The following is a 22,098-nucleotide window of genomic DNA, read 5'->3' on the forward strand; positions in this document are numbered from 1 at the left end:
AGAAACGTGAGGAGAGGTGGATTATCTGGACAGCAGAATTGAGGAGAGATTGGAAGGGTGCGACAGTGCTAGACGGGAGGCCACAGACTAGGATGTTGCAGTAGCCTAGACGGTAGATTATGAGGGCGTCCAATAGCATTTTAGTTGACTCAGAGATGAGGAAGGAGCGAATACAAGAAATATTCTTGAGTTGAACGTGGCAGGTGGAGGTAAAGGTTTGGATGTGTGGCTAGAAGGACAAGCCAGAATCAAATGTTATTCCCAGGCAGCGGGCCTGTGAGTGGAGAAAGCATATGCTATTAACTGTGATGATTAGGTCAGGTAGGGCGGCTGAGTGAGATGGTGAAAAGATGATTAATTCAGTTTTCTCCATGTTGAGTTTTAAGAAGTGGGAGAAGAAGAAAGAAGATATAGTGGACAGAAATGCTGGGGTTCTGGATAGCAGGGAGATGACATCTGGGCCAGAGAGGTAGAATTGAGTGTCAGCATAGAGGTGGTATTTGAAGCCCTGGGACTCTATGAGCTGTCCAAGGCCGAATATGTAAATGGAGAAAAGTAGGGGATTTAGGACAGAGCCTTGAGGGACATCACCTGAGAGAGGGCGTGATGAGGAGCTGGTGTATGAATAGGAAACGCTGAAGGTTCTGTTGGTGAAGTAAGAGGAGATCCAGGAGAGGGACAGGTCCCTGATCCCAAGGGATGAGAGGGTTTGTAACAGGAGAGAGTGGTTGGCTGTGTCAAAAGGAAAGGTCAAGAAGGAGGAAAACTGGATTGTAGTGGATCAAATAGTGAGTGGGATGAGAGGTGGGGAGACAGTTCAAGATGAACATGTTGTTCTAGGAATTTTTATGTGAATGGGAGGAGCACTACGACTACCCTCATGGCACAAGCCACCACTCCCATCCCCTACACGCCCAGTACCTCCTTGCCTCGCGGGCCGGCACATAGTGCCTGGCCAATAGTCATGTTCCCTGACCTCTCATTAACTTGCATAGCTGACAATATAAATAACCCACCACAGAGGTTTCTGTTTTAGGTTCAGGGGACTGTGGTGCCCCATGCTCCATGCTCCATGACAGGAATGCCCAACCTGCGGCCCACCAGCTGTTGAAAAACTACAACTCCCAGCATGCCCAGACAGCCTACAGCTAGGCATGATGGGAATTGTAGTTTTACAACATCTGGAGGGCTGCAGGTTGAGCATCCCTGCTCTATGATGTTATCCCTGTCTGCATATGCTCTGCTTCTACTAAGCTCTTTGTAAACTGTTTGTTTCTTTATTGCCAGCATATTTTCTTGGCACAGAAGACAATGAAATGTCTTTTGCTCAATTTTGAATTATTTTTCAGAGCAAGGCGAGCAGACACTCTTTCATTTTAAGCAGGGTCCCTGCATTTTTACGACATTACAATGTCTCCAGAGTTGGCACAGCAACAATGTCTGTTCTGCGCAGTATTAATGTGATTCTCATTCCACAGCTTATGTTGTAATAAGAAGAAATAATTGCAGGATCTGTTACAATTTTTTATATTAATTTTTTTACATAAAATTTTGCCATGTATTTTTGTGTTTTTCATAGTTATTGTGTTAGTACATGATTTTTGAGGCATAATCTGCTTTCTCAGACATTAGCAATACACACTGGGGGAGATTTACTGTATCAAAATGTATGCAAAGGAAAACTGGTTTAGTTGCTCCTAGGAACCAATCACATATACACAGGGAAGCACCCAGAAATTTTGCTTAGGGGGATCCTGAGGAGAAGAAAGGTGGTGAGCCTAGCGCAACAGGCATCTTTTTTAGCCCCCACCCATTTTTTTTAGCCCTCCTACATATAATAGGCCACTCCTAACAAACACCATACAGCCGAAATTATATTGTTGAGGATAAACATTTTGACATTCTACATAGGCACACTGTACTTAAAGGGGTTGTCTCATCATGGACAATGGGGGCATATCGCTAGGATATGCCTCCATTGTCTTATAGGTGTGGGTCCCACAGCTGTGACTCGCACCTATATCGAGAACAGAGCCCCGCATGTGAAGGAGGGCACACTGCTCATGCGCAGTCGCCCTCCATTCATTTTCTACGGGACCTGCGAAAATAGCCGAGCACTTGCTTGGCTATTTCTGTCGGCCCCAAAAAAATTAATGGGAGCAGGTGCCGCACATGCACGGTACGCTCCCATTCCCTTCTATAGGGGGACAGCTTTGTGGTGGCCAGATTGGAGTCCTCCAGCCACCACCTTGCGGGGTTCCGTTTTCGATATATGTGCGGGTCCCAGCGGTGGGACCCGCACCTATAAGACAATGGGGGCATATCCTAGAGATATGCCCCATTGTCCATGATAAGACAACCCCTTTAATACTCAGGGCCACAACATAAAGCTATTGTGCTCAAATAAACTATTATTTTTTCCCTCCCTGTGACAGGACTCACCAATCAGATTCACATCACGCAGCTGGATCTGGCAGGAGCTGTTGCAAGCTTTGCTTCCTCCCTCCTAGTCCCGGAGGCGGCAAAAGAGTACTGGAGGAGGAGCTGCATGATATTTAAGGTATGTAGGTCTGGGGGGAGGAGCCCGACTCAACACATCATACAAAGAGGAGAGGGCCTGCACTGTCTGCTTTACCTTATATAATAGACCACAGCAGGCTACAGCCAGGAAGCTCCTTTCCTTTCCTCCTCCCCCCAAATCCTGCTCGTGGCATGTCATCCCCCAACCCCCCCACCCACAGCCTGCTCCTCCCCACTGGGCCGTCCTCACCAGGCCAAAGCCCTCCTGCCCCATTTGAAACAGCGAGCCCCCCCAAATCCCCATGTCAAATTCTCAACCTAACCCATTACTTAATGCCCCCTAATAATTTGAACTAGTACAAAAATGCCCCCTTTCTGTGTCCCAGTACAAAAAATACCCCTTTTTACTGCTCCTAGTTGAGCAAATGTCCCCATAATACCCCCATTATTTGTGCCGGTAAAAAATACCCCTATATAGTGCCCCCAGTAAATGTCCCCATAGTGCTCCTCTCTCCCCTTCCCCTTAATGTGCCAGTATAAAATGCCCCTATATGGTGCCCCATTAGATGCCCTCATAGTGTCCCCCATAATATGTGCCAGTATAAAATGCCCCGATATAGTGCCCCCAGTAGATGCCCCCATAGTGCCCTTTTTTCCTTCTTCCCCATAGTACGCCTATAATGTGTGCCAATATAAAATACCCCTTCCTCATAGAGCCCCCATATTGTGCCAGTAAAAAATCTCCCTTTATTATGCCCCTATTTGGCCAACAGCATTGTGCCAAATGAAAAAAAAACACTAAAACTTACCTTCATGCATATGGTAGCAATGTGATGCAGACCTCTTCCAGCCTGCGTCCTGTGCTGTATGCTGCCTGACTCAGGCCTTGCGATGATGATGACCAGAGATGAGCGAATCAAAGTTGACGAAGTGGAATTCGATCCGAATTTCAGGAAAAATTTGATTCGCACCGAATCTGAATTTTCTCACGCTTCGTGGTAACGAATCACATTTTTTCCTGCTGCAGGTGTGAGGGCATGGAGCAAGGAACTCTGGGAACGCGGGATCACCCATAATGCCACGCATGCAGCCAATCAGCAGCCAGACTGTCTGTAGACTTTCTTCTGTATGAACCGAAATACGTCGATTAGCCATTCATTGGTGAAATTTTTTGGTGAAGCAGCCTTTATGGGGAAAATTGATGGATGATTGTAGACTTTCTTCTGTATGAACCGAATTATGTAGATTACAATGTCAGTGGTGAAACAGCCTTTTTTGTGATACAGCCTTTCTTGGGAAAATTGGTTGGTAGATGTAACTATGATCAAGGACAATATATGTCCTTTACGGCAATGTGGGTAAATGTGGTTCCTGCCCAGCTACACTAGCAACTTGGCCAGGTGATGCTGCTTCCGCCTCCTTGTTATCCTCACGCCGTTGGTCATGCAACAATATCCGCCTCTAACTTCTCATCCTCCACCGTGTCCTCAGCCTCCACTGAAGGGAAAATTCACAGTGCTCCTCCAGCATACCACATGTGCAGGGCACGGCGGTGTCACGCTGTTATACATCTCGTTTGCCTTGGTGAACGGAGTCACACAGGGGAGAAACAGCTCTGTGTCCTTCATCAAGAAATCAAATCCTGTCTTTCTCTGCGACAACTCAAAATCTGAACCATGGTGGCCTACAACTGGAAGAACATGGTGTCGGCACTGGGTCAAGGAGGGCTGAGCCATGTGTCCTGCATGGCACACGTGTTCAATCTGGTTGTCAAGCGGTTCCTGAAGTCTTCCAACCATCTGCAAGGCACCCTAAAAATGGCCATGAACTTTGCATGCACTTCAGCCACTCATACACAGCAAAGCACACCCTCCTTGAGCTGCAGCGGCAGAACGGCATCCCACAACATAGGCTGATATGCGATGTTTCCACTTGTTGGAATTCCACCCTCCATATGTTGGACCGACTATAGAGAAAGGCCATAAACTATTTCTTGATGATCTAAGTGGACAGGAGTACTCCCCTGTGTAACTTTGCTGCCAGCCAGTGGAAGCTCATGCGTGACACCTGCAGTTTGCTCAGGCTCTTTGAGGAGGCCACGTTATTTGTCAGTTGCCAGGACTACGGGATGAACAACGTCATTTAACTGCTTCATGTCCTGGAACAGATGCTGGTAAATATGGCTGGTCAGGGAACTGGAGACGCGGTGCTTAGAACTCACAACCAAATGAGCCCTGAGGGGGCTGAACTGGAGGAGGAGCAGGACATTGGAGCACAATCAATGTGTAGCAAAATTGGAGTTTTTTTACACACAGGTGACAGGAGAGGAGGAGCAGGAGCAGCCAGAGGAGCTACAGGGTGATGAGGATGACGAGGCAGAGGACCCAAACACACTGTGGCAGTATGCAGTGGAGATGGAGGCAGGGAGTCCCTTCGAGTCACTTGCACAAATGACCCGATGCATGCTCACTTGCTTGCGTAGTGACAGCAGAATTGTCACCATTCGGCAGAGGGGTGACTTCTAGCTCTCCACCTTGTTGGACCCTCACTACCGATCCAAAATGGGAGCCTTTTTTACACAAGCTGAGAGGGAGGACAAACTAAACTACTATAGAGACATCCTATGTAGTGGGTTGGGCGCTCCCTATGTGCGCCATTGTCCATCCTCTCGCAGGTCTGACCGGGGGGGGGGGCCCTCTGTGCTCATGTTCCTCTGCCATGGCTGCTGTGGCAGGGTGGAGGGGGTAGGAGAAGTTCCAGCTCCATCAGCAGCAACTTGAGTCTACAGTCGCTGATGAGTAGCTTTCCTCACCCGCCTATTGAAGAAACTACTCACCAGCAGCAGCTAGAGCTGGAGCAGTACCTGAACCAGCAGGTGGTGGCATACTTGGATAGCACCCTGCCACCCCAAATTGAAGATCCGCTGGACTACTGGGCAGTTAAACTGGATTTGTGGCCGCAACTAGCAGAGTTTGCCTTAGAACAGCTGTCCTGCCCAGCCAGTAGTGTGGCATCAAAGCGGGTGTTTAGTGTGGCAGGGGCCATAGTTACCCCAAGAAGAACGCGCCTGTCCACCCAAAATATGAAGAGACTGATCTTTGTCAAGGCGTGTATCAGCCAGGATTTCCACCCACCAATGCCCGATGCATCAGTATAGATCATCCATGGTGACACACCAACATTTTGACAAAAGAGACGGGTTTCTTCTGGCTACCTTCCTCAGCTACTATTCTGATGCTGCCACCCACCTGATGCCACACATCTGATGCCATGTGCTCCATCTTTCACCCACCATCTTCAGCTGGTACTCGTATTGCCACCCACCTCCCCACTCTGTCACCGGGTCACTCTGTGGTCTCCTGATGCTACTGTCACCTCCACACTCTGTCACCTTGCCACTCTGTAGTCTCCTGATGCTGCTGCCACCTCCACACTATGTCACCTTGCCACTCTGTGGTCCCCTGATGCTGCTGCTGCCACCTCCACACTGTCATTGTGCCACTCTGTGGCCTCCTGATGCTGCCACCACCTCCACACTGTCATTGTGCCACTGTGGCCTCCTCCTGATGCTGCCACCACCTCCAGACTCTGTAATTGGGCCACTCTGTGGACTCCTCATGCTGCTTTCACCTCACCACTATGTCATAGGGCTACTCTGTGGACTTCTCATGCTGTTCCCACCCTCACCACTTCATGACTGGGCCACTATTTTGCCTTTCGGCCTGGCTGACATCATTATTTATTTGACCCTTCTTCTGATCTGTCAGAAGGAAGGAAAAATGAGACGCACAATAGATCCCGTCTGTGTAGCAGCTGTAAGGCCTGTATGGTCTCATCAGAATTGGCTTGTGATTTGGTAGCCAAAAGCAGGAGTGGGTACAAAACACAGAAGACATGGAAATATTCCATTCACGTGTCATCTCTGTTTTGGATCCACTCCTGTTTTTTTTTGCATTAACAGTACTGATGGATTACTGACCAAATGCTGACTGAGTGAAGGCAGGATGCTCAACAGACAGGATCCGTTTTTGGGGGTTATTGTTCTGATGGATCAGAGAAAGGGCAAAATAATCACTGATGTCAACACAAACTTACTGCTGACACCCTCTCCACTCTGTCGGGGGGGCTCTACTTGCATAAGTGTTTAATAGAACAGGTTCTGTAGGACATCTATGTGGAATCAGCTGATGACGGTGTAAAAAGAGCGAGCTTCTTCTTGGCGCCAACATCGACCTGTAAGGCTGAGTTCATACTTGAGTTATTTGTTCAGTTTTGGCCCCGTGACTGCCCAAATAAGTGAAGTGTGCAGTGATTCTAAGAGCCACACCTGTCATCTGCATGTCATACTTACTCACAGTATTATTTCACTACAACAGCAGACTCCCTATGCGTGTTACTTCAAGGCGCAGTGTTCTGCACCACCATAAAGGCTCTAAGCAGCCAGGAAAAAGCTGTTTGTTAATGCAATTCGCCGCAAATAAATTCGGATCGAACCAAATGTTTTTGAAAGTTCGTCAAACCGGCCGAATCGAATTTTTTAGAAATTCGCTCATCTCTAATGATGACGTCATTGCGCTGCTTGCGCTGGCCTATGATGGGCTTCAAGCCAAGTACCTGCAGCCTATCAGAGGAACAGGAAAGAGTGAAGTCTCTCCTCTGCCCCATCGCAGCAATCAACTGTATCACTGTCCTGAGGATGGCCATTCAGATAAATGTAGAGAGATGAGTGCTTCCACAATGGAAGCTCTCATTTTCCTCGGCCCTGCTGCCGCCGTTGCTCTCCACTTATCTCCGGGGCAGGGCGGCCTGAGGCGTTTGCCTTACCTCACCTAATTGGTGGTGTGGCCCTCGAAAAGCAAGTAGCATAGGGATAAAAAAAAAACGTATAAAAAAATTGGACTGCTTCTTAGGGCAGTCTAGACCTGCTGAACACCCCCTGTGGGTGCTCCCCTGCATATGCATATATAACAAATTGGATATTTTAGTAAGATAATACAACCAAACATTATTGTTTAATAATTAAAATTACAAAATAAATTGGTATAAAAGGCAAAAGATGCTCAAGACCCCAAATGCTGTTGCGCTTTTCTACCCGGGGGAGCAAATCCTGCCCATGTGATCTGTTGCTAACAGCAATCCCCAGCAAAAAATGCATACAATGGAGTATGCCAGTAGCAGACCACATGCACCACAAAAATATCCTACACAGGTCTTAAAAGCAGAAAATGATCAAAACCCCATATGCTGTTGTGCATTTCTAACCGGGGGAGCAAATCCTGCACATGTGATCCGTTGCTAACTGCAAGAACTGTGTGCCAGAACTTTGGAGAACATTAGTGTATCTTAAGCCTCACCCACTTTCTACCAAACCAAGCCTCTTGTCACACACAGCAGAAACAGCTAGATAAGGGGGGCCCAGTGTCACCCTAAAAAGCTGCTAGAAGCTGAAGATAATGAGCTATGGGAAAGCGGGATGCCCATACACTGTTCTTGCACAGGGGCCCCTGTCTGTCTGTGCCTGTCCCAGCACAAAATCAATCAGATCTTAAAAATACTTTCAAACCTGCTTACATCGTACTCACTTTCCCAAACTGCACATTCCCATTAATCAGGCCCTGAGACACGTTAAGCACCTTTTGCTCTCTATATTTCCTACTTTAGATTAATATGTATACAATTCTTTTTATCATCGCTGTAGTAGTGAAAGGCATTTAACTGGGGCACTCTATGCTGTCAAAGCATGTGATATTTTTTTCTGTAAGGGAACTATAACATTGTTTTTAAACTTTTTATATTATAATACATCTTTTATTTGTGGTTTGGCTTTACAACATTGATTTTTATTTTTTTATTAAAGGTCCCAGCTCAGTGGTACAATTGATTATCAATGATAGCCTGTATTGTGAGTGCATTGGTGATAAGAGTTGCATCCTGTATAAGAGGCCCCTTACATTGCCAGATGTTCAGGCAGATTATTGCTAATGAGAATTCAGATGAACACTCGTTGGGGATAATCTGCCATTGTAAAGGTGCCGCCAATTACCCAATGAATGAGCATGTAGACACCAAAATCATAGTTAGCAGCAGGATTGTGATGTCTAAACAGCACTATGCTGCCCACAAACAATGATTCTGTATGAGGTGAACTATGGCATTAGTGATCACTCCTCCCCATACTGTGGAGGAGATCACTGCATGTAAATGCAGTGGTCTCCTTCACTGACCAGCAGACGATTGTCGGGAAGGAACATTTCCTTCCCAACAATCATCAGCCTCATCTGTCAGTGTAAAGGGGCCTTAAGGCCTCATGCACTTTACTGCCATTCAGGTAAGTGCCAAGAGCAAAACAACCACATATGGATTATGTATCATAAGTATATAGGCCATCAACATTGTAGACCTGGAAAGCCCCTTTAATTTAGCAGTAGATTAATAATTCTGATCCTACTGTAGTTTTACCATGTCATACCTCCAATTGGCCTGACTTCTGGCTTCTTTGGTTCAGGTCTTTGCATATTCTTTGGTAAACTGTCATTTTCCAGATGCCATTTCTTCAAGCACTGAGGTTCATGGATGCTGATAGATTTTGATCCAAACTCCCTGCCACAAATGTAGCATACAACGGTTGGGGGTGGCTTAATAACTGGTGGCTGTGAACAGAAGGGTTTGAGTAAAGATCTAAGAACTAAGAATACAAAGGCAATTTGTTTACTAAGGACTATGCACACAATCTTATTTTTCTTCAGTGAGCAATTTTTAAAACGGTTTTAGCACACAGACCATGGATATGTCATATATGTCCTAATGTCCTAGATAGGAACAACTCTTTAATGTACATTGGTCATAGTTAATATATGGTCATAATTGCAGTTTTTTAAGGTTATGTTACATACATTATCTCCTTACAGAATAGTTCAGATAGAAACTTCATTGCTAATAATAATGATTGTATATACTGTATTTGCCATTTCAACAATTTTCTGAAGTTTTTAACAGTGTTTTTTTCCCTAAAAGCTGCATTTCTCAGCCTGTGGGAGGATTTGCTTGCCTTTCTATCTGTGTCTAACCCATCGCAAGCTGTAATCTGAATATTTTAAATTATATATTGTTGCTATGTTCTCTTTTAGACTAGAAATTTTATGAAGATTTATTATTGCTGAATAACAGGTAAATCAAGCAAGTGGCTCAGGGGTTTACACTAGTGCTTTTCACAGCTGGGTCCTGAGTTCAAATCTTACCAGGGTCAACATCTACATGGATTTTATATGTACTGCCAGTGTTTGCAAAGATTTCCTCCAGGTCCTCCGGTTTCCTCTCACACTCCAAAAATAGGCAAATTGGCTTCATATCAAACTGACCCCAGTGTTTGTTGGGATTAAGCGCCTATATAGCAGACATTGACTTCCCAGGAAGTCGCCCCAGCAACCCTGTATACAGGTGAAACTCAAAAAATTTGAATATCATGCAAAAGTTCATTTATTTCAGTAATGCAAATTAAAAGAAATTGCATTAATGCAGCTTAAAATTAGAATTTTGTGAAAAGGTTCAATATTCTAGGCTCAAAGTGTCACACTCTAGTCGGCTAATTAATCCATACCCCCTGAGCAAAGGGTACCTGAGATTGTGACTTTGGGGTTTCAGAAGCTGTAAGCCATAATCATCCAAATTATAACAAATAAAGGCTTGAAATATCTCACTTTGCATCTAATGAGTCTCTCATATATTAGTTTCACATTTTAAGTTGCATTACTGAAATAAATGAACTTTGCACGATATTCAAATTTTTCGAGTTTCATCTGTATGTGTCACAGTACACACTGGGACCCAGAAGAAGTGATGCGGTGAGTCTTGGATCTGCAGCACCACCCAGAGCAAGCAAGGAAAGTTTATTTTTATTTTTTGTAATGTCTGATCTGAGGCTGATAGAGTCTGGAGTGTCCGATCTAAGGCTTATTAGGGCTGGGGGTTCCGATCTGAGACTGATTAGATCTGATCTGGGGGTCTGATCTGAGTCTGATGGGGGGTTTGATGGGGGTTGGGGAGTCAATCTGAGGCTAATTGGGGCTGTGTTGTGGGTCTGATCTGAGGTTGATTGGAGGTCTGATCTGAGTCTGAATAGTGTTGCGGGGTCTGATCTGAGGCTGGGGGGGGTCTGTTCTGAGGCTGATGTAGGCGGAGGGGACTGATGGGAGGCTGATCTGAGCCTGATGGAGCTTGGGGTTCTGATCTAATTATGTTTGACCAAATATAGCAGTCTAATTTTAAAGGTGAGAATTTTGTATGGCCCACAAACAATGTTACAATTTTGTATGGCCCTCGGCAGCAAAAAGGTTCCACACCCCAGGTTTATACCATAGACTGTAATGCATTGCATATTTTGTATATATTGCATAGATTGTAATGTATTGCAGTCTATGGTGCTTGAGACATCTTCCTATTAAGCCCTGCCCAGGATGATTACAAAGGCAGGCCTGGTAGCATTCACAACTCCTCAGGCCGCCATAACAACTGAGTGGCAACCCACAATTTTGCCATAGGGATTAACTGCCAGTGATCAAAGTTATATCCAATTATGGACACTGCCAGTAGGTTCTAGCTTCATAACACAGTTTTCATCTGCCAGCTAAGATGCTGGTCAAGGGGTTAAAGGAAATGTTTCCGTACGCCTCCACAATGGCACTAAGCAGGAGGGTACCCCGCCTCCCAGGGACAGGAAACAACGTGGAGAACAAAGATTTACATGCCTCCTCCCCTTTACCTTCTCCGGTTGTTTCCTGTCCCTCGGGATGAAGTGCAGAACTAGCAGGGGTTCCCTCCTGCTTAATCTTATCGCTTAGCCTTAGGTAAGTTGTCCCTGATTACTCAGGAGGGCTGAAGCAGAGCAGCGGGGTACGGGATGAGATACCGCTCCCTCCGTTAGCTTTTGGCGTAAGTCCTGCGCTGCGGGCAGCCCCGGGCAAATAGGCTCCCATTGGAGCAGAATGGGGACGGAAGTCATGCTGGCTATGCAATCTCTCCTTTGGGCCGGAGATATCGCGAGATCTGCTCACATAAGGTACATGCGCTGGTGTGGCGTGAGGCCGCATACCACGTGACGCGGAAGTGTTCCGGCATGTGGATCTGGACAGTGTGCAGAGCCATTCGTACTCTGGATTAGGCAGGAGGCATGTCGCTACCAGCATGGAAACTTTCTGATACCCCTAAGGCCCTCAGCCCAGTAAGCCTCCTCTTGGGAGATATTTTTTTTAATGGATGTATGCCTTTCACTGGTGGAGGTTCCCCACTCTAATTTTACTCATTAGTGAGGGGTTATTTTTTGTACATTTTCAGGGCAGAGATGCCGTGAAAAGTGGGGAATCTGCATTAAAGAAAAAGTGCACTTTATGCAAAAGACAGTTAGCGGGTCACAGTAAAAAAAACACTCTGTCAGAAGTGCACAGAAAAAGTCAGAAGAGGCCCCTTCTCTGGTAGATAGCCTGAAAACCCTTATTAAGGAGGAGGTTAGTTCAGCCATTGAAGCCAAGATGGCCGCTATAGCACAAAAACACTCTACATCCAGATCAAATCCGGAATCTCATATGGATTTTGATTTTGATTTTGATGAAGATAATGATTCTTCGGATTCTGACTCCGCCTCTTCTGAAGACATTAGGGCTACCATGAACATTGAAGAGTCAAAGGAAGTCCAAACAATTCAGGATTAAATGTTTAAGGGACTAGGGGATAGAAAAAAGCGTGTATTCCCAGTCCATGAAAACATTAAAAAGCTCATCTAAGAGGAATGGAGAGACCCAGAAAAAAGAGATCAGGAACTTCAAAAGTATTTAAAAGGAAGTGTCCCTTTAAATTAAGCCGACTCAGCCCACTGGGAAAAAACCCAGAGAGTAGATGCTCCCATAGCTAGGATATCCAAAAAGTCACCCTTGCCATTTAAGGACGTAGGATTATTAAGAGATGCAATGGATAAAATGTGTGAATCGGTACTTAAGAGATCTTGGGAGACAAGTACCTCTATGTTGAAACCTAGTATAGAAGCCACATACACATCTAGGACCCTATCATTATGGTTGTCCCAGTTGGAAGAACATTTGGTTTCAGGCACCCCTAGGGAAGATATTTTATCCTCCCTGCCAGTATTGAAACAAGCCTCTAAATGTTTTGCTGACACTTCCGCGGACCTAGTCAAATTGTCTGCTAGATCTGCGGCTGTTTCCAATACCGCCACAAGGTCTGTTTGGTTAAGATCCTGGTCGGAAGATACCACTTCCAAGAGATAACTTTGTAGTATCCCTTGTGAAGGGGAAGACTCTTCGGGTCTGTGTTGGATGACATTTTGGAAAAAGACTCCGATAGAAAAAAGGGGTTCCCTTCTGAAACCAAGTATTTTCAACAGCGACATTCCTTTCCGGATAAAAAAAAGGGCCAGATTGGATCAGAAGAATAGAGATAGTTCGGGCTCTTGGAAGCCCTCTAGAGGTAGAGGTAGGGGATTCCTCTTCAACCAAGACAAACCCTCTAAGCAGTTCAATTTATGATGCCAGAGATCCAGTGGGGGGAAGATTAAAAAGGTTCATCACAGCATGGGAAAAGATCACAGATTCTCCTTGGATCCTGGATGTAATCCGTCAAGGATACAGGATAGAGTTCTCTTCTCCCCCCGGAAAGATTTCTAATAAACTAAAAGCTAAAAAAGGAAAACCATTATCTGCTAGAAGCTCAGATTCTACTTTTGTTGGAAAAAGAAGAGGTTATTCCAGTGCCACAAGACCAGACAGGGAAAAGATTTTACTCCCCGATATTCCTGGTAAAAAAAACAAACGGCTTCTTTATTATAAACCTAAAACATCTCAACAAATTCACCCAATACAAGAAGTTCAAGATGGAGACAGTAAAATCAACCATCAACTTGCTGACCCAGGATTGCTACATGATAACTCTTGATTTGGCAGATGCCTACTATCATGTGGCCATTTACCCCAATCACCAAAAGTATCTTCGGTTCACAATCTTTCTGAAAAACAGACTTGTCCATCTGCAGTTCCAGGTCCTACTCTCCAGCCTCTCATCACCCCCAAGGATTTTTGCCAAGTTAGTGGCAGAAATCTCAAGCGTCTTTCATCGAAAAGGGATAATATTTATTCAGTACTTGGACAATTTTCTCATCTCAGCATCATTAGAGATTCTACTACGAGATCATTTATAGGTAGTACTGAGTACCCTCCAGTCGCTGGGCTGGAAACTGAATCTGGACAAATCAGATCTGATACCCAGCAGTGGAAAAATTCTGGGAATTCAGTTGGACTCCCATCAGATGATGTATTTTATTCCGCAACAAAAGAAAAAGGATATTATAGCAAAAATCTCATCATTTCGTTTGTCCAAGAAGGTATCCTTTTGAAAAATCATGAAACTTCTAGGTCTAATGACTTCAACTATACCAGCAGTCAAATGGGCCCAGTTCCACGGAAGGATTCTTCAAAACTTCCCTCTGAAGTCCTGGAACTGAAGTATATTTTCACTAAACAGCACGATAATTCTCCCCTCTTGAATAAAGAACTCTCTTTGGTGGTGGTTAAACCCACAGAATCTGAACCAGGGGAAACCATGGCAGTCACCAAAGCAGGTTGTCATCATAACAGACTCAGGCGGTTTCGGTTGGGAAGCCCACTGCGAAATCAGCTGATACAGGGAGCCTGGGATTCAGATCTCCTCTCTCTATCCTCAAACTCAAAGGAGTTGCTAGTAGTCCTTCTGGCACTGAAAGCCCTTTCCACAACCATCCACTAGCAAAATGTCAAAATTCTATCAGACAACAGGACCACTGTAGGGGGGGCACAAAGAGCAAAAATCTCTGGCAGATTGTGTTCCAGGTCTTCTCCTGAGCTGAGATACAGTCAGGTCCATAAATATTGGGACATCAACACAATTCTAAAATTTTTGGCTCTAAACACCACCACAAGTGGGAGGCACATATGCAAACTGTTGTAATTCCTACACCGTTCACCTGATTTGGATGTAAGTACCCTCAAATTAAAGCTGACAGTCTGCAGTTAAAGCACGTCTTGTTTGTTTCAATCCATTGTGGTGGTGTATTTCAAATCCATTGTGGTGGTGTATAGAGCCAAAAATGTTAGAATTGTGTCAATGTCCGAATATTTATGGACCTAACTGTACATAAAATCAATCTCCGCAGTCCATCTAAAAGGGGAAGAAAATACTATGGCGGATTTCTTAAGCAGGGAAAAACTAAATCCAGGGGCGTGGAGTCTCAACAAGTCAGTCTTTCTAGAAATTTGCAGGAAATGGGGTCCTCCAAGCCTAGATCTCTTTGCCTCCAAGAAAAACAAGCAGACAAATCAATTTTATTCCCTCTCGTTCAAAGACAACCCGACAAGACTGGATGCATTTTTGGGCCCCTGGCCTGCGGGACTTCTATTAAAAGTCTTTTCAGCATCATCCGAGGTTCTTGGATATTTACTGGAGAAGGCAAAGAGGAGGAGGCTTTTAAATCTGTGTTCTCCATGTTGTTTCCTGTCCCTGGAAGGCAGGGTACCCTTCTGCTTAGTGCCATTGTGGAGGCTATATGGAAAATCCAATAACCAGTAAGAGTAATTATCATCTTTCTCTGTTTTGCTTTAAATATACATTAAATATCACAAATATATAATTATATATATATTTATATATATATAACGGAAGTTCAGGGCAGCACACCTTGTAGCAAGTAGTGGGTGCCAGCGATGTCGACACTCGACTAAAGTGTCAGATAACTAGGAGAATAAACACACCGCAGCACATCCAATAGTGGAAAAATTGGTGGGATCCTTTATTCACCCAAGCAGCGACGTTTCGGTCCGCTTGCTGGAACCATTTTCAAGCAAATTTTCTGCTTGAAAATGGTCCCAGCAAGCGGACCGAAACGTCGCTGCTTGGGTGAATAAAGGATCCCACCAATTTTTCCACAATTGGATGTGCTGCGGTGTGTTTATTCTCATATATATATATATATATATATATATATTTGCATTGCTTCCACTTTACTGAAGCAAGAATCATATTTGTCTTAATTTAGTTCATGGCGTCTTGGTCCCCTAAATCAGTGGATCAGATTTCTTAGGTATCTAGTTACTCGAACATAGACATCAGCCAAAATGAGGAAAATCGCTTTTCAGAATTTATGAATTGCTAAAAGTAGCATCAAGAGCAGCAGACAAGTCATGTATGAGAAACATTCAGCCCACAATATTAGAAGGCAAATCCCCAGAATAAAGAGAGAAAGACATCAAGATCTGTTTAATCTTTTAGATCAAATAATCATTTTGCATTTCTGTACCAACAATTTTTTCAGCTCATTTGGGAATTACAGATTTCTATTTGTTTAAAGGTCTCATACAAAAGGTACATGTTTGCACTTTCACCTAAATTTCTCGAGTAATTTGAGTAAAGCAGTAACAAATCCTTGAATTTTTCCACCAATTATCAAAGTACATTATGTAACCTTTCTGACTTATAAAGTGTAACTTTATAGTTAGAAACTTTGCATAGGAGGCCCACGTGAATAGATGCTAGAAGGGCTGCATGCAGCTGTTTTCAGCAATCTTACCAAGTATGTTGCCCATGTTCACACACCAGCCATCTATCAACAGACAGCTTGGTATAAGAGGAGGAAGATATAAGTCTGTATAGATTGCTTATTTGGCACTCTCAGTTTGAAAATGAAGGTAGAAAACCGCACAAGTAGTGTTGTGAGGGCTAATGCTGTACATCGTGAGACTTTGGCTGTCATTATACCATCATCCGTGTAAAAAATGCCTTTCTAATAAGGATAGAACCAGCCGTGTACCTTATATTGATGCTGAGATCACCACATTTACTGTTCCAGTTACTCTGATAGATAATCTTCCACCTGGCAATTCAGAGGGTGTTTCCTTTCTGCTGAAGCTCTTTTCCTGTAACTGCCACAGCTTCTTACAGAACATATGGCTGGTGGCAATTGAAGATTTTAAACTGAGCATATGCAACCACCTCAGTGAGATGGACCAAAAAAATAAGAAAAAAATAACTGCCATACTGTCCTCACAGGCTTTGTGATGAGTTAGTCATGTGGTTCTCATATGTCCTGGATTCAGTCAATTTGTCAGACTTCTGAGTTTTCTATATACATTCAAGTGAATGTGCCTGAGCTGCAATACCAAACACAGCTGCTGTTATGAAATGGAAGGCACTGAGCTTTGTAAGCTGCGAGGAGGCCGTAATGCTCAACTGAGTGCCATGGCCTCTCCAAACAGCTGATCGTGGGGTGCCGGGAGTTGTACCGCTATCAGTCATATATTGATGAACTATCCTGAGGAACGGTCATCGATATAGAAGTCTGGAATACCCATTTAACTAATTGCACACTTTTAATTAACAATGGAAGTACAACTCCTAAGACTATGCAACAATGTAGAAGAAATGACTGAAAGAACATGCGGCACTCACCGAAGTAACAAAAGTGTTTCTCTTTTTATTCCTCCTTCATTCAGGACAGAGTGGATAGGGTACTGGGGCGGACAAACTCCTGCAGATGATAAGCGGCGACTGCCGTTTCACGCGTTCAGTCGCGTTTCTTCTGGCCGCTCTGATCGTCATCGCGCAATGCTGCGCAATATAAAGGCGACGCCTCACAGCCGGTATCATGTGCAGCAGCTGTGCGCCGCAAAAAAATGACGTAAAAACATACATGAGACAAAGAAAGAACTATATACAAATCAGCACAAAAGGTTGGATCCATCACATTAATCGCATGAACATTCTGCATACCATATACACTCACCTAAAGAATTATTAGGAACACCTGTTCTATTTCTCATTAATGCGATTATCTAGTCAACCAATCACATGGCAGTTGCTTCAATGCATGTAAGGTTGTGGTCCTGGTCAAGACAATCTCCTGAACTCCAAACTGAATGTCAGAATGGGAAAGAAAGGTGATTTAAGCAATTTTAAGCGTGGCATTGTTGTTAGTGCCAGACGGGCCGGTCTGAGTATTTCACAATCTGCTCAGTTACTGGGATTTTCACACACAACCATTTCTAGGGTTTACAAAGAATGGTGTGAAACGGGAAAAACATCTAGTATGCGGCAGTCCTGTGGGCGAAAATGCCTGGTTGATGCTAGAGGTCAGAGGAGAATGGGCCGACTGATTCAAGCTGATAGAAGAGCAACGTTGACTGAAATAACCACTCGTTACAACCGAGGTATGCAGCAAAGCATTTTTGAAGCCACAACACGCACAACCTTGAGGCGGATGGGCTACAACAGCAGAAGACCCCACCGGGTACCACTCATCTCCACTACAAATAGGAAAAAGAGGCTACAATTTGCACGAGCTCACCAAAATTGGACTGTTGAAGACTGGAAAAATGTTGCCTGGTCTGATGAGTCTCGATTTCTGTTGAGACATTCAAATGGTAGAGTCCGAATTTGGCGTAAACAGAATGAGAACATGTATCCATCATTCCTTGTTACCACTGTGCAGACTGGTGGTGGTGGTTTAATGGTGTGGGGGATGTTTTCTGGGCACACTTTAGGCCCCTTAGTGCCAATTGGCCATCGTTTAAATGCCACGGGCTACCTGAGCATTGTTTCTGACCATGTCCATCCCTTCATGACCACCATGTACCCATCCTCTGATGGCTACTTCCAGCAGGATAATGCACCATGTCACAAAGCTCAAATAATTTCAAATTGGTTTCTTGAACATGACAATGAGTTCACTGTACTAAAATGGCCCCCACAGTCACCAGATCTCAACCCAATAGAGCATCTTTGGGATGTGGTGGAACGGGAGCTTCGTGCCCTGGATGTGCATCCCTCAAATCTTAATCAACTGCAAGATGCTATCCTATCAATATAGGCCAACATTTCTAAAGAATGCTATCAGCACCTTGTTGAATCAATGCCACGTAGAATTAAGGCAGTTCTGAAGACAAAAGGGGGTCCAACACCGTATTAGTATGGTGTTCCTAATAATTCTTTAGGTGAGTGTATATCACTGCATAGTGGCATTAATAGTTTATGCAGCACGCTAAGATGAAAGCTGTGCATGAGAGGATTAATCCCTTAAAGGGTCTAAAGGCATATTATCAAAAACAGGGCTCAACACAAAAAGGGTTACTTGGCACCTCACTCTTAAAGGAACACGGACATGTCATTCCTGTCGTTCAGCCCCTCGTTCATCCTGCAAAGGATAGACAACGCGGACGGCCACCATGTGCAGCCCTGATGTGCTCAATCAAGCGGGGGCATCCTCTACCTGAGCAAACAGAGTTGACATGTTCTCTTATTCACTCAAAGAGTGGGCGAATTGTTTTGCCAATATAAAATCTATTACATGGACAAAACACAACATAAACAACATAGGGTGTGCGACACGTTATGAAGTCCCGTACCACATGTTTAACTCCTCTTATTTGTAGCCACTTGCTACTCACATTTAGTGCACAAAAAGAGCAATGCCCACACTTATAGTTTCCTTTAGGTTTTTTACTAGTGAGCCAAGTCAACACCTGTGGTGTGTGGAATACACTATTAACTAACTTCTCTTTAAGGGTTGTGTACCTTCTAAATGTGACTAATGGTCGCTGGCTAGAGAGGTTGCTTAAAGCTGGATCCCCTTTCAAAAGATCCCAATTCTCATTTATGACCCGCTTAATGATATCTGCGGCGGGACTATATTTAAATGCAAATGCAAAACGGGGCTGCTCAGTAATTCTATCTCTCTCAGCCAGCAATGTGCTTCGATCGAGTGTGGCGGCCCGCCGTAGGGCTGCTGAGACTATTCCCGGCGGGTATCCCTGATCCAAAAGCCGGTTACTGAGCTCTTCAGCCTGCTTGTGGAACCCAGCGTCAGTGTCATTAATCCTCCTCAAACTGGACAAATTGTCCGTATGGGACGGCTTTCTTCACCGACGGTGGGTGGAAGCTGGTCTGGTGAAGCAGCGAGTTAGTCGCTGTGGGCTTATGAAAGCCTGTGGTGTGTAATACACCATCCTTAACTATGACACGCACGTCCAGAAAGTCGAGCGACTCACCCCCGTAATTGAGGGTGAATCGCATGTTCATCCTGTTGTGCGTGTTAACGGAAATCCACAAACTTGCGGCATGACTCCTCGCTGCCTGACCAGACCAGAAAAATATCATCCACATAACGTAAAAATAAATGTATAAAACGCAGGAAGGGGTTGCCCACAGAGAATATATACATCTCTTCAAATACTGCCAGGTACAGGTTCGCAAATGTGCACGACACTGGCGTGCCCATTGCGGTACCTAGTACCTGGCGGTACCATTGGCCATCAAGCTTAAACACATTGCTGGTGAGGACAAGATCTAATGCCTCAAGAATTAAGCTGTTGACCGTAGCATCCTTATTGCTCCTACTGAGCACTGAGTTAACAGCCCGGAGTCCTAGGTCGTGGGGGATCCTAGTATAAAGACTCTCGACGTCCAAGGACACCAGGCGAAACTCCCTCCGCCACTCGAAGAATTGGAGTGCTCGGAGGAAGTCCCCGGTGTCCTTGAGATACGTCGGAGTGCCTACAAGGAGTGGCCTGAGGAGCCAGTCAACGTAGCTAGATAGTGGTTCTGTCACTGACCCAATCCCGGCTACTATTTGGGCGGCCTGGGGGCTGGGTCAGCGACGCATGGATTTTTGGTACGAAGTACCATACAGGAGTTTTGGGGTAGGCAGGAATAAGCCGATTGGCCATACCTCTGGGTAAAAACCCGGCCACTATATATTTCTCTATAAATGTGTGTAGTCTTGAAGTTATGCCTTGTACGGGGTCTCCCTTCAATTTTTAAGATACACTGTGACATCTCCCAGTTGTCTACCTGCCTCCTCCATGTAGTACTCCCTGGTCATCAGGACCACGTTCCCTCCCTTGTCGGCTGGCTTGATAATAATATTATCCTGTTGTTTTAACCACAAAAGGGCCCGATACTCCTCCCCAGTAACATTCGGAGGTGCTGCTGGATAAATCAGTGCACGTATCGCTCTCAACACCCGTTTGTGGAACAGGTCTATTGCTGAGCCAGCCGGCATGGGAGGAAGGAAGGTGGACCTGATGCCACCTACATATTTATCCACTTTACTGCCACTGCTGTCTAACGTGTCTGCCTCCAAAAATTAAATACACTCAATTTCCTCCTCGTTAAAACGACCCTTCAAATGGAAATCGGTTTCTGTAATTGTTGCCGGGATTTCCCCTGGCAGCGGAGGTACATTACTCGGGGGGGATTCAGCGAACATTTTTTTCAAGAATAATTTGCGAATAGACAGGAACTGTCACGGACGGTGTACAGGAAACAAGACAATGCAACATGCATATAATGTCACGGACGGTGTACAGGAAACAAGACAATGCAACATGCATATAATGTCACGGACGGTGTACAGGAAACAAGACAATGCAACATGCATATATGACTCACTGGATCCAAAGCTAAGGAACTAAAAGGGAAACCCCTGCACAAGACCTGGCACTTTCCCTGGCTGCTCATCCTATGCAAAAATCCAAATCCAAATAATGCATTACTGGGCGGCTTATACTTCTTCCTGGAGTGTGTGTGCATGCTGATCCTATTTCCCAGTCTGCTACTAAGTTAAGTGCTGTACATTTATCTGTTATTTTCTGTTTGCTGGATCCCAGGTGACCCTGACTCCCTCCGTGTCTGGTGTAGGGAGCCGGTGGTCGTGTCCCCTCACTATTGTAGGGTGTTCAGGTGTTATATAGTCGAGGTACATAGATATGCAACCATCCACCTCTGGGATTTTTGCATAGGCTGAGCAGCCAGGGAAAGTGCCAGGTTTTGTGCAGGGGTCTCCCTTTTGGTTCCTTAGCTTTAGATCCAGTGAGTCATATATGCATGTTGCATTGTCTTGTTTCCTGTACACCGTCCGTGACACTGGGATCCAGCAAACAGAAAATAACAGATAAATGTACAGCACTTAACTTAGTAGCAGACTGGGAAATAGGATCAGCATGCACACACACTCCAGGAAGAAGTATAAACCGCCCAGTAATGCATTATGGGGAGGAATTTAAAGGGAAGCAATCAGTCCAACTACATGACAGCTGAGAGAGGCTAACGAGATGAGGAACTGAACACCACAACAAAGTAAAACTCAAGGAGGAGGTTCTGAAAGGCTTCTGTCAGAGCTTCTCAGCTGTCTGGTTGTGACAGTACCCCTCCCTCTACGAGTGGACTCCGGACACTCAGAGCCCACCTTCTCAGGATGGGACCTATGGAAAGCCCTGATGAGACGAGAGGCCTTAATGTCCGTCACTGGGACCCACATCCTCTCCTCGGGACCATAACCCTCCCAATGAACAAGGTACTGAAGAGAACCGCGGACAAGACGAGAATCCACAATCCTAGAGACCTGAAATTCAAGATTCCAATCAACCATAATCGGAGGAGGAGGCAAAGGCGAGGGTACAATGGGTTGAACATAAGGTTTCAATAAGGACTTATGAAAAACATTATGGATCTTCCAAGTCTGAGGAAGATCAAGACGGTAGGCAACAGGAT

General features: G+C 44.9%; 1 protein-coding gene across 2 annotated transcripts in view; it reads right to left on the reverse strand.

The window, feature by feature from the left end:
* Window positions 1–22,098, reverse strand: part of LOC122935345 (zinc finger protein 474-like) — a 45,533-nt gene that overhangs the window by 5,711 nt on the left and 17,724 nt on the right. For both annotated transcript variants that reach the window (XM_044291113.1, XM_044291119.1), the window contains exon 3: window positions 8,990–9,170. In XM_044291113.1, the coding sequence (XP_044147048.1) occupies window positions 8,990–9,170 (181 nt within the window). The remainder of the gene's footprint in view (window positions 1–8,989; window positions 9,171–22,098) is intronic.

This window comes from Bufo gargarizans, chromosome 1, assembly GCF_014858855.1.
Source record: "Bufo gargarizans isolate SCDJY-AF-19 chromosome 1, ASM1485885v1, whole genome shotgun sequence".
In the NCBI taxonomy this organism is placed as follows: domain Eukaryota; kingdom Metazoa; phylum Chordata; class Amphibia; order Anura; family Bufonidae; genus Bufo; species Bufo gargarizans.